Source organism: Juglans regia, chromosome 15 (genome assembly GCF_001411555.2).
Source record: "Juglans regia cultivar Chandler chromosome 15, Walnut 2.0, whole genome shotgun sequence".
Lineage (NCBI taxonomy): Eukaryota > Viridiplantae > Streptophyta > Magnoliopsida > Fagales > Juglandaceae > Juglans > Juglans regia.
Genome location: NC_049915.1, coordinates 7,887,005 through 7,899,894, shown reverse-complemented (window position 1 = coordinate 7,899,894; position 12,890 = coordinate 7,887,005). Strand labels below are relative to the sequence as shown.

General features: G+C 33.4%; 1 protein-coding gene across 3 annotated transcripts; it reads left to right on the top strand.

Moving 5' to 3' along the window:
• The first annotated feature begins 883 nt into the window (after positions 1-883).
• Positions 884-9,412, top strand: LOC109021527 (probable disease resistance protein At4g27220). 3 transcript variants are annotated; one of them, XM_019004174.2, is made up of 7 exons: positions 884-1,007; positions 1,199-3,775; positions 4,185-4,928; positions 5,257-5,958; positions 6,252-6,301; positions 6,374-6,439; positions 9,179-9,412. In XM_019004174.2, the coding sequence occupies exons 2-6, from the start codon at positions 1,256-1,258 to the stop codon at positions 6,399-6,401; spliced, it is 4,044 nt and encodes a 1,347-aa protein (XP_018859719.1). In that variant the 5' UTR covers positions 884-1,007; positions 1,199-1,255; the 3' UTR covers positions 6,402-6,439; positions 9,179-9,412. The 3 variants fall into 3 exon arrangements, with proteins under 3 accessions (XP_018859719.1, XP_035541760.1, XP_035541759.1); XM_035685867.1 differs by lacking the exon at positions 9,179-9,412 and adding an exon at positions 6,536-6,585; XM_035685866.1 differs by having other exon boundaries at positions 991-3,775.
• The last annotated feature ends 3,478 nt before the right edge of the window (positions 9,413-12,890 follow it).

Below are 12,890 nucleotides of genomic sequence, written 5' to 3'. Positions count from 1 at the left end.
CGTTGTCATGAGGGTATTGTACGCATTCACAATCCTCCTCACTGAATGAAATGGGAGTGGTTTGGACTCTCGCCTGCTAATTGGGTGGCCTTTCAATTACAAAGATTTCTTCGTTTCTTGCCTTTTTTGGGATGAAATTTGAGGTGTCGTTATGAGAATATAGCGTTAATTTTAAATCTAATTTTAATTTTTCTTGTAGAATCTCAATCTTATTTGTTGTGTTTTTTTAAGCGTGTTGTGTTTGGATTCGCTGATATATTTGTTGGGAGTTGGTGTAGATCCAACACTATCCAGACCAGATCTGACTTGATCAAATTGGGTTCCTATTTTAATTGATTGAAAGTGGCTTCGGTTGATTGAGACAAGTTTTGTATATTCCATAGATCATAGATTATAATAATAATGGAAGATAATAGGAAATACTACCGTTGTTCCTATATAATCATAGTTTATAAAAGAATATTAATATATGTTATTCATATTCAATGATAGTCTCATTTAATCAATTTTTTATTTTTTAATTTGAATTTTAAATTTTAAAATCTTTATACTTTTCATGACGTAGGATTATGTATAAATAATATTTTGTTTTATAAAATTTGCATTATTCCAATTATCACGTCGATAATTCGATTAAGATTCTGTTAAAACGTTACGAGAATGAATATCTATATTTACCATTTAACTGTATCAATATTAATTGTATCATCAAATAATGGAAAGTCAAAGTATTATGCTGGACGTCGACACTAAAAGTCAAAAGACATTAAATGGGATTAGATATATACCCACCACATTATCTGAATTTTTATGAAGTCCGCGTCCTTTGCTTGACTGACTAACAAAAAGTGTGGCGAAGAAAATTTTCAGATTGTGGGCTCGGAGTTCCAAAAACATGACTAAAACCTCAGAGTTAGGTAGACACTTTTTATCTTTCTTTTTGCAGAGGATAGATTGGCTCAGGTTGTTCGTCTAAGAAAGGGGAAGAGATCTTGCAAAATTAAGAGGTTCTTACTAATTTCTTCATGATGTTAATTTATGAATATAATGAATCGTATATAGAAGAACAAGAAAGGGGAAGAGATCGATGTCCCCTGCCATAGCCTTCTTTTCTTACAACATGCTTGTTTTTCTCTGAGATTCCAATTTTTGACTTACTTTCTTTTCTGTTTTGCTTCTTTGATTGGTAAATGAGCAGGATTTCGTCCAAAAAAAAGGAAAAAGTTACAAAAACAGAAAAATTACTTTTGAAAAAATGGAAATTATTTTTTTAATTGTTGGAAAAATAGGAGAATATTCGGTTGGTCCAATTGGAGAACAGTTTCGCTATATTATTTCCTACAAGAACAATATTTCAACTCTTGAAGAGAAAATTCTGAAGCTACTTGAGAAGGAGGAGGCAGTCCAACAATCTGTTGATGGAGCCCAATGGAATCAACAAGTAGTCGCAAGTGAAGTTAAGACCTGGCAGGCAAATGTGGGGAAAAGAATTGAAGAAGCCCAGAAATTCCTTGAAGAAGATGTCAAAGCTAATAGGAAGTGCTTGAATGGTTGGTGTCCTGATTTGAAGCTACGCTATTCCTTGGGTAAGAAAGCTCAAAAGAATACTCAAGCTATCATTCAGTTGCTAGAAGAAGGTGGAAAATATGATAGGGTGTACAACACTCTACCTCCATTGGTAGTGAGATCATCACCCACAGGATGGTTTAAGGATTTTGAATCACGAAAATCAACGATTCAAAATGTTTTGGATGCTCTAAAGAATGACAAGATAGACATGGTTGCATTATGCGGTATGGGAGGGATCGGCAAGACAGAAATGGCCAAAGAGATTGAGAGAAGAGTGAAATCTGATAATTTATTCCGTAAAGTTGTCAGTGCGGTGGTGTCTCAAAAGCCAAGCTTGACAAAGATTCAAGGTGAACTTGCAGAAATGCTAGGTCCCAAACTTGAAGCAGAGAGTTTACATGTAAGAGCAAACGAATTATATTCAAGATTGACTAAGAATAAGAATGTCCTAGTAATATTGGATGATGTTTGGGAACACCTTGATCTTGGGCATATTGGAGTTATCGATGCAGTTAAACAAAAGAGCTGCAAAATCTTGTTGACGTCAAGAAACGAAGAAGCTTGCAATGCGATGAGAATTGAGAAGATTTTTCCAGTTGGACTTTTATCTAAAGAAGAAGCGTGGAATCTTTTTGTAGAGATTGCTGGTGATTGTATTAATACCTCTGATCTAATCTCAATTATTGCAAAACAGGTCGCGGAGGAATGTGCACGTTTACCCCTTGCAATTGCGATAGTTGGAGGTGCTCTTAGAAACAAAAGAGATAAAAAGGAGTGGAAAGCCGCGCTTCAGCAACTTAAAATGTCTAACCCAGATAATATTTATGGTCTGCATCCAAAGGTATATTCCAGCATAGAGTTCAGTTATAATTACTTACAAAGTGGCGAAGCCAAATCATGTTTTTTGCTATGTTGTTTGTATCCGGAAGATTACGATGTTCCAATTGAAGATTTAGTCAGGTATGGAGTTACAAAAAGGTTTCTTAAAGGCTTGGGTACTGTGGAACAAACAAGAGAACTTGTCCACACAATAGTTAAGAATCTTATAAGATCAAATCTCTTGTTGGATAGCAACTGGAAGGAACGCGTCAAAATGCATGATGTTGTACGAGATGTTTCCATATCAATTGCATCCAGAGACGAAAATGGTTTTATGGTAGTGTTGGACCCAGGACTTGAAGAATGGCCACAGAAGGATAGATATGACAGTTACACCACAATTTCTCTTTTACTTGGAGAAATGAAAGGGCATCCTACTGAGTTGAAGTATCCCAAACTTGAGCTTTTGCAACTATCATGTTTGAACCATTCAGAAACATTCTCAAGCAATTTATTTAATGGGATGAAGGAGCTGAAGATGTTGTATTTGCAAAAAGGTTGCTTCTCCTTGACAATGTCGCCACCTTCAATCCAGATCCTCCAGAACCTTCAAATGTTGAATTTGGAGAATTGTCGCTTAGGAGATGTGTCGGCAATTGGAACCCTTAGAAACTTAGAAATTCTTAACTTTTGTGATTCCGAGATCATGGAGTTGCCATCGGAAATAGGAAATCTTAGTCGATTAAAGTTACTGGATATGAAGCGATGTAGACCTCTAAAGCGAATTGCAGCTGGTGTATTATCCGGTTTATGTCGACTAGAAGAATTGTATGCGGGAGATTTCAAGAATTGGGGATGTACGACTATGATGGAAGGAAATGGAGCAGTAACAAATAATAATGCAAGCCTTGCTGAACTAATTCCTTATTCCAGTCAACTGGTGGTTTTAGAAATCAGTACACCAAGTATCTTGTGCTTGCCAAAAGAATTGGACTTCAGTAACTCCAATTTCCGATTTATGATAAATATTGGTAGAGATTATAGGGCAGGTGAGAGATATTTATTTGAAAATACTTTGAAACTTGAAGTGGAGGATGCAAGTGATCTTGGGGAACACCGAACAATTCGTTCAATGCTGAAGAAAGCTATCGTTTTGAGTTTGGATATTGGAAAAAATTCCAAACATATTTGGTTTGAGAAAGAGGAAAAAGGAATTTTACCATGCAGCTTGAAGGGTCTTACCATTAACAGATGTGAAGATTTAGAATATCTACTCGAAGCCACATCGGATAGTACTCCACCTAATACCTTCTATCTCCTGGAGTCACTATCATTAAATTACTTACCATGGCTCATTGGCATATGTAAATTCAAGGATTCAGTTGAGGTAGGTTCTCCCAGTTAACACTACGTACATATATGACTCACTTTCTATATGGATTAGTTGAAAATTTTTGTACATGTTACCAAGCCCAACAAAGAGTTTAATGGTTTTAAACCTTGCTGGAAAAATTTGTAATTTAAACCTATTCTAAAGTTTCTACATTGCACACTGCTTACATGGTATAATTTGATTTGGAATATAAATTTTAAAATTTGAATATTTCAAATCAAATCTTATTGTTTAAATAATATAGATAATGTGCTCTACATAACGACTTAAAAATAGAATAATTCTTTAGGAATATGGTTTTGTAGGGAATAAACATCTGATTACTTTCCTATGTTAAGGAAATACATTTTATATATGAAAACTACTCACAACATTGTAATGGTTCAATTAATGGATTAAACAGGTTGAAAGAGAAGGTAGCACTGCATCAACACCTGTTGCTCATAAACTATTTTCATCCAACTCCATTTTGTGGGTACCCAATTTGAAATTACTTGATGTAGAAGGTTGTGGATCACTAGAAGTGATATTTGATTTGGAAGGACTGAAGGTCAAAGAGAACCGCAAGCCCATCCTAGCAGTACTTTTTGATCTACGTTTATGGAACTTATCTGGGATGTCACATGTGTGGAAGAATATTCCACCAGGATTTCAAGGCTTTCAAAACTTGACATTAATTAATATCAAGAATTGTCATAGTCTGAGAAATTTACTCCCTGGTTCTATAGCAAAACTATTGGTACAACTCCAAGTCGTTACAATATCAAAATGCAACTTGATGGAAAATATTATTCAAAGGGAGTACGAAGCTGGAGAAGAAAGGAGGGCAGATATTTTGAGTAGCGAAACCCATTCTCTTGAGTGGCCATCCATAAAGAGCATCAAGTTGTTGATATGTCCAAAGTTAAAAACATTTGGTTTAGAAGTTCAAAGCGGAAGAAAGCAAAGAAAGATGGATGCAGAATTGGATCCAAGAGCCCAAGAGCCTAGTGCTGCCTCCTCCTCGACAAGACAATCTTCAGGACTTTTCAACCGATGCCTAGAGTCTTGTGTACCACGTCCCAGGAATTATAGTCCAGCCCTGCATGCCCAAGGAAAAAGTAGCTCCTCTTTAGGAGAGAATAAACACGACTTAATTAAGAAAGAGGTATGTGGTTAAGGTTTATTTATTGTTTTTTTCATTTATAACTCTTTTGAAACACTTCGCTACACAATTCAATTATTTATTTTTTTATTATTTATTTTTATCAATATTTTTACTAAAGCTCCATAAGTAACTTTGGACAATTCATTTAAAGATCTTTGACTTCCATTAGACTATAAATAAATAAAAATGGTTATTTGCAATAACAAATTATTGATTTTGGCCTTGTAATTTAGAAAATGTTGTAAAAATATCCTCCTTCGAGTCTACTTGAATGTGTCATTTGTTTTTAAGATTATGTACTCCTTCACACTTTTCGATGTTTTGGTAGATTACATTGACAAAGCAAGAGGAGCAAAATGTGAGTAAGACTGAAAATCAAGCAAAGATGTTGTCTCTGTTTCCATACAACTTGATTGAAAGTTTGAAAAATCTACAAAAGCTTTCTGCAAATCAATGTGATTCATTGGAAGTGATATTTGAACTTGAGGGACTAAATGCTGAAGAAAGCAATATCTTTAATAATTTGAGAGTGTTATCTTTACATTTTTTACCGAAGTTGTTGCATATATGGAAGAAAGGGCCACGAGATATTAAGGGATTTAATTACTTGAGATTGCTACAAGTATGGAAATGTGGTAGTTTGAAATGTTTGTTCACACCATCCATAGCAAAACTTCTTGTGAAAGTAGAGGAAATAGATGTATATGGCTGCAATGAAATGGAAGAAATCCTTGCAAAAGAATTGGGAGATGAAGAGAATAGAGATGTGATTGCATTCTCCCTAGTAAATACCCTCAAGCTCGGGAATTTACCAAAGTTGGAGTGTTTTTACACCGAAGATAATCATGCTTTTGAGTGGCCATCTCTGAATAAAATGCAAATATATGGATGCCCCAAATTAAAAATGTTTGTTTCAACAAGTACAAAAACACCTAAGCTAAAGGGAGTGCATATGAGGATCGAAGCAACTTTTCAACCAATGGTAGAAGGAGACCTCAATACCACCATACAACACATTATCAAAAGAAAGGTATGTTACAATTTATAACAAACATTGCTTAATGTGAAATGTTTTACTTCCATCTATTTGTTGACAGTCGTAATAGTAGAGATACATATAATTTGGTTATATTACTAAATTGTAAAACTTACATTGCATTTTTATGTTAGAAAAATGGAAATTAAACATCATTCACCACGTAGTAACATAGTGTATAGATACCCAAGAGTACTATCAATCAATTTTTCAATTGCTAGTCATCTTATGAGTTAATAATTGAGTTTTACAACTTAGTTTGATATATGGGTTCTCTTTTCTTTTAGGGGTTGAATCACTTTTATCCTCCACCTAAGTTTTCTCAACTACGGAGCAGGTACCTAATGTGATTAAATTTTTTTCTTTTATAGAATCTAAATTCTTAAAGTTATTTTCTTTGAATTTCAAGGCTGCAAGAAGATATTTTTGGTTTTTAGAGGTCGCGGAAGTTCCGAGTCTCCATATACATGAGCACGTAAGTTTCTATACTTGACCGATTCCCATATTTTCACTCCTTTCTTTTCATTTTTATTTTTCTCAATTTTCTATAATTAAATTTTTCTAATTTTAGGACCCTCTTCTCAATCTCTTGACTAGCAGTCGTAGACATCCTTACTAGGTGAATTTCCAATTAATTGTTTACTTCTCCTTTTTTTTTTATAGAAAAGGACGGAATCCCAATTTTAATTTGTTTACTTCTCTTGTACATTAGTAATTTTGTATTCTTTTTTCTTTTTTATTTTATAATGTAATTATTTCAAATATTCAATGAGATTCAATGAAGATCAAGACAAGTATTATAGACATAATTCCTAATGCATGTATCTACTTTCCCCTATCTAAGAACACATGCAGTAGCCTATTCTTTAAGGGAAGACTGAGATTACAAGCTCCAATTAAACTTACTAAGTGCCTAACCCCTAAAGCCTTCTTACTAAGGGGATTCTTGGGAATGAAATGAAATGAAACAATTTATACATGAATAGTAATAAAATGGCTTGTGAATAGTAGTGAAATAGTTTGATCAGTTAGAATGCTTTATTAGATTTTGAAAAATAATAAAGAAAAAGTTAAATAAAAATATTATTAAGTTAAAATATCGTTAGAATATTATTTTAGAAAATGCAAACTCCATGCTTACCTAGAAATTTGTGTATCTTCTCTATCCGAGTTGAGACTTTTAAATTCAGACAAAATTTAGAGAGATTATTTTCTTAGCCATTGTATATAGTCTTCTCCATTATGTGTATAAACAAGATGTCTGCTAGCACCCTAAACGTGAAAATTTCAAATGACATATGAATTTGGCATATTACTTCCCCTGCCCTTTCTAATCCCTAAACAACAAACTCCCTCTATTACCTATTTTGTTTAGGGCTTGCTTGGGTAACAAGATATTCACAGATATTTCATTTTCAAACATAACTCAAATACAAAATACTTTTTAATTTTAAATCTTCAACTTTTTTATCTAATAAATAACTAATCATTAGCAGTGCATAGGTCCTAAGTTTGAATCCTGACTCTATACTATATCTTAAATAATTAAATATTTCACGTATTCGGCCCACTCATTAAGGGGTTGCTTGGCCCCCATGAGAGAGAATATTAAAACTATAATAAAAATAATTAAATCTACTATTCCCTAAAACTTTTGAGATAATTGGTGATTTCGCAAATATAAAAACTAATTTCCCATTGTACTAGGGAGTTTCTTGCTTGACTTGAAAACTTCATGCAAAGAAAAAGCCTCCTTGTTTTGAAACTAGACACTAAGCAATTACAAACCTTGTGTTTGTTTTTCACTCCACATGAAAGTTTATGTTTCAAGCTCATTTAGCCATGCTGATCTTAGTTATCATCTAATACTTTTTTAAATATTTTGAAGTCTCTCTACATTGATTCCATGTAGTAGCTTAAATTAGCCGGAGCAGTATAAACTACACATTTGAAGTACAAGTCGCCAAGCCCTTTCATTGGTCTGTCTAAAATCCAATTTTAATCAAATTTAGCTAACAAGAATTTAAAACATCCCACATCAAATTAGACATATTTATATAAATTTAGACATTAACTACATTAACTCACCAAATATGTGGTTGTATAGTAACTTAGTCAAATACTATAATATTTATTTCTCACTTCTCTCAATTTCGCGAGAGACTCTCTTGCTATTGAGACCCTCCCATTCTCACTGTATTCTCTCCCATTCTCTTCACTGAACCTTCTCTCCATTCTCTCCCTCACTCCCGTAACTCTCCCTCACTGTATTCTCTCCCATTCTCATTACAGAACCTTCACTCGCTCCCTTAACTCTCCCCATTCTCTCCCTCATTCTCGTAACTCGCTCTAACGGCCACAACTCTTCACTCCCATAACCCAATGACTGAGCCTTGTGAGAGAGATAGAGAAACTCACACTCTCTCCAAATTTACCACCAGTCTCATTCCTAAAATCCCTCTCCCCTTCCTCTCGCTCACTCTCGAAATCCCTCTCTCCATTTTTATTCTCACTCCCAAAAACCCCTACAAATTTACCACCAGTCTCACTACCACAACATTTGTTGCAAAGTGTGATGCACAATGTCTAGTTGTTTTCTGAACATATTGTCTGTAGTTGAAGAATTAATGATGTTGAGAAATCAACACTGCTAAAGACTACAATTCTTGTTTTGTTTGTAAAAAAAAATGAGATATAATATTCTGGGTTTTTTTTTTGTTGGTCATGTTGGATAATTTGTAATGTTTTGGGTCATTTATCTCATCAGTTTTGTAAATATTTTTGTATAAATTCAAACCTGAAATAAGACAATAAGTCAACTCTTTGGTTTGCTTATATTGTCAAGGACAGAGAGTTGCAAAGTTTCTTTGCCAAAGGTTCTGTGCTTCTTCACATTTTCGTTGTTGTTCTGAGGCAAGTTGTTGGGGATATTGCATTGGAACTTTCATGGGTGCTTTTTTGTGTATACTCATGGAGAGAAGTATGATTAGATTTTCCAAAACCACAGTTTGCATTTTTTTTGCTCACAATTTGCAAGACCCACAATTTGCATTAATTATGGGTTTAATATTGCAGAATTTATGTATGTGGCTATAAGCAAATTAATAGTTAGAAAACTATTAAAGTCTGTCTCATTTAGTTTATGTTGTTTATCTTATTAAAGTCTGTATACTTTCTGTTGTGCTAACATTTATGGATGGTTGTGCTTTTGTAGGTACTCCTCAAAACACCCTTTGTGGCTGGTCGACATTACTGAGACTCTTTGAAAACTGTGTTTTGTGCTACTATTATGTGTTGCTGGAATTGCAGATTTTATGTTGATGGTTTTTATAACTTAGTATGTGGATGTTTTTTATAACTTAGTACGATAGATCTTGGTGTTATTTTTATTTTTTATTTTTTATTTTTATTTAGCATAAAGGATGTGTGTATTGTACGTATAATTGGGTTGTAATCTGGGGGTTTCTTTTTGTGCTGTTGTTATGTGTAGTTGACATGAACACAAGTGTGTTGCTAGACATGGTAATTTCTTGTTGGAAGTGCAGATTTGTATAGGTGTTTTTTGTAACTAGTATGTTGCTGTAAGTTTATGTTGTAGTTGATAGATGAAAGTTCGGGAAGAAATTTTGGTAAAAGAATATAATTTGATGGAAAATGTAGATATTTGATTGGTAATTAAGAAATTTCTATAGAATTTTAGATGAGTTTAATCAAATATTTTTAGTTATTAGTATTAAATGACATTTGAAAATATGATTTTTTAATATTAATGTAATTAGAATATAATTATTATTATTGACATTTAATTGGTAGAACTACAAAATGTGATAAAAATAAATTAAATAAAAAAATTATTAAATTAATAATTTCTTTTTTATTATATAGAGAGTAAATGATTCAATGTGGGGATTAGACTTGAATGGAATAGGCAAATACAAACTCATGTGATATTAGCAACAATTTGAATTTACATTCGGCCAATCCAATAAAAATGCTCTTAGCTATACTGATCTTAGTTATCATCTAATGCTTTTTTAAATATCGTGAGGTTTCTCTACCTTGATTCCATGTAGTTGCTTAAATTTGCCGGAGCAACATAAACTACACATCTGAAGCACAAGTCGCCAGCCCCTCTATCCTTCACCTCAAATTTTTGAACTCCATTGATGAAAACAGTCACCATCCATTGATGGACCATAAGAAAAGGCACATTGATTCTGCAGACAACAATTAGAGCTGCCTTACCTCAAAGTTTTCCATGAATAGAAGCATAAATGAGAATGGCTCTCTTAGAATGTCTAAAGTGTGACAATATTTTCTTTCTGTTGGTCTATTTTTTTTAGCAGTATATGGGCACGAACAATGTGAGAGTATTCCTTGTTGATTCAAGAAATCAAGAAAAGATTTGTAATTATATTTTATAACATTGTTTGAACGAAGGATTTTGATGGTATGAAAAAATTAAATTTGTTCTATATTGTGAAAGTTCTGATGAATGTGAGCAAATTCAAAAGAATGATATAAGAGATATATCCAAGTATAGGGACAGTAATCATCAACAAATGTAAAAAAATAATGCGATCCCCTATGTGAAAATGGGAGCAGGTCGCCAAATACCAAAATGAATCAAATCAAAATGTGCAAAAGCACTTCTATTATAATGCCATAAATGTACGAATCTTAGATAACCTTGAGAAGCTAAAAGTTGAACACAAGAAAAAGAGGCATGGCCCAATCCATAATGCCATAAATGAGAGGAAGTAGTGAGAGTAGTAACAATATTTGTAGATGTATGGAAGAGAATCTGCAAAGAAAAGAGGTCGAATAGACGTCCAATGATCTTACGGTTGGTCCCAAAGAACTAGCCTGTCTAAAGATCATGTACATCAATACCATAATTAGAAAATTTTAGCTTAAAGAAATATAGGACGAAAATATTTTGGTTTTATCTTTTCGTTTGTTTTTATATTTTGCATCGTAACTTTTTGTTTTGGGGTATATGTTGAGAACCCCATTTCCTCTTAATTTTAATTAATTTTAACTTATTCAGAAAAAAAAAAGAGAGACAAATTAAATAATAAAAGAGAGAGCAAGTTAATTTGAGAAATAACCAATTAAAAACATAAAAGATAGTCTTCTTTAATCGTATTGATCCAATTGAGCAGTTGTCGTGTAAGTACTCTATTATAAAAATAATCTTCATATTGAATAATCCAATACATGTAGAGAATTAAAGAGTAGTTGGTACCACCGGTCCACTCCTACTGATCTAATATTTATCGTCTTAGTATATAATCATATTTGCTAGTAATTTAAATTCGAAAGTAATGAGTGACATTAAAAGAAACCTATGTCGGGTAATTCTTAAAATAAAAATGATATCCATCATCTTTTTAAATTTTAGCTATCATTCTTTAGTCATATTCTAAAACAATATTAAATAATGAGTAATGTTAGATACAATTTTATGATGTGCAAGCTCTGCATACTTCTTTTGAAAGAAAGTAGGGTCCGCCATCAAAAATTAATATTTTTATGTGATACCAAAATTTATCTACTTTTTGTAAAAGAAGTGGACGGAACTTGCATATTCTAGAATTATAAATATCATTTCTTTTAAATGATTCGAAAATAAGTAAACAAGTTAATGATATACATCCAAATTTCAACTCCATTTACAACTAAATTTTACATGAAGGGAAAATATGTAAAATCAGAAATTCCAATAAAATATTTCAATAATTTTTATAGGGTGATACTACCATATTTGAAAGGGTGATTTTTAAAATAAAAGTGTTATTCATTATCTTTTCATAATTTCCTAATATAATATCAAAATAATTGGCAAATAAGTAGAAAAATTACAGATACACATACAATATTAAACTATTTTTACAACTCTCTTTTAAATGATAAGAGACTATAAAAGAATGGCATATAATGCTAATTTGATAAATAGTATTTGGGGGGTCCTTCTTTTCTCTCTAGAGAAACAGTAAGGTTGAGTACTCTTGCTCTTGCAAGAGAGTGTAAGTCTCTCATTGTTAAAGTGGGGTAGGGGTGGCTTTTGATGATGGAAGCAGAAGAACTGGAAAATAGAGGGGAAAAGTTACATATGCCAAAGAATAGAGTACTGTTTTCATTTCCATTAAGAGGGTGCTAAGGAGGGAGGGATCCGTGGGAAGTACTGTATCATTTGAAAAGTCCTATCTAAGAAAGCTGTTAATAATGAAGCCTTTAGGACAACTATGTCACAAGTGTGGAGGTTAAAGGGATGGGTGGGGTTTAAGGACTTTGGGGATCAAAGTTTCTTAATAGAGTTTAAATGGATGACTAACAAGGAAAAAGTACTAAGTGGTTGTCCGTGGTTTTTTTATAGAAATTTATTGACTCTCTTAGACGTGGATGAAATTGTTAACATAGTTGGCTTACATTTTGATTTTGAACCCTTTCGGGTTCAACTTCACAACCTGCCTCTGGCAGCTATGACAGAAGAGGTGGGGGAGCAGTTTGGTTCTTCAATTGGTCATGTCATTCGAGTGGAGGCTGGGTCTGATGGATTGGCATGGGGGAGCTGCCTTTGAGTTAGATTTGTTGTTGATCTACACAAGCAATTGTTGAGAGGGACGTTGTTGCAATTCGAGGAGCAACAATATTGGACATCTTTCAAGTATGAGAGGCCCCATAATTTCTTCTTCCAATGTGGTGTGTTGTTTCATAAGGGGAGGGGTTGTACCGAATGGAGGTTTGGGTAACAAGGGGATGGAGTGAAGTCTCAGCGGTATGGTCCTTGGCTTCATGCACAACCCATGAACACCAACATTTTTTATGGACGGAAGTATGGTGGTGTTCCTTGCCATAACCACCATCAGAGGTGGCAGCAAGTAGATGCATAGGTTGGGGACAATGATGAAGTCAAATTAGGA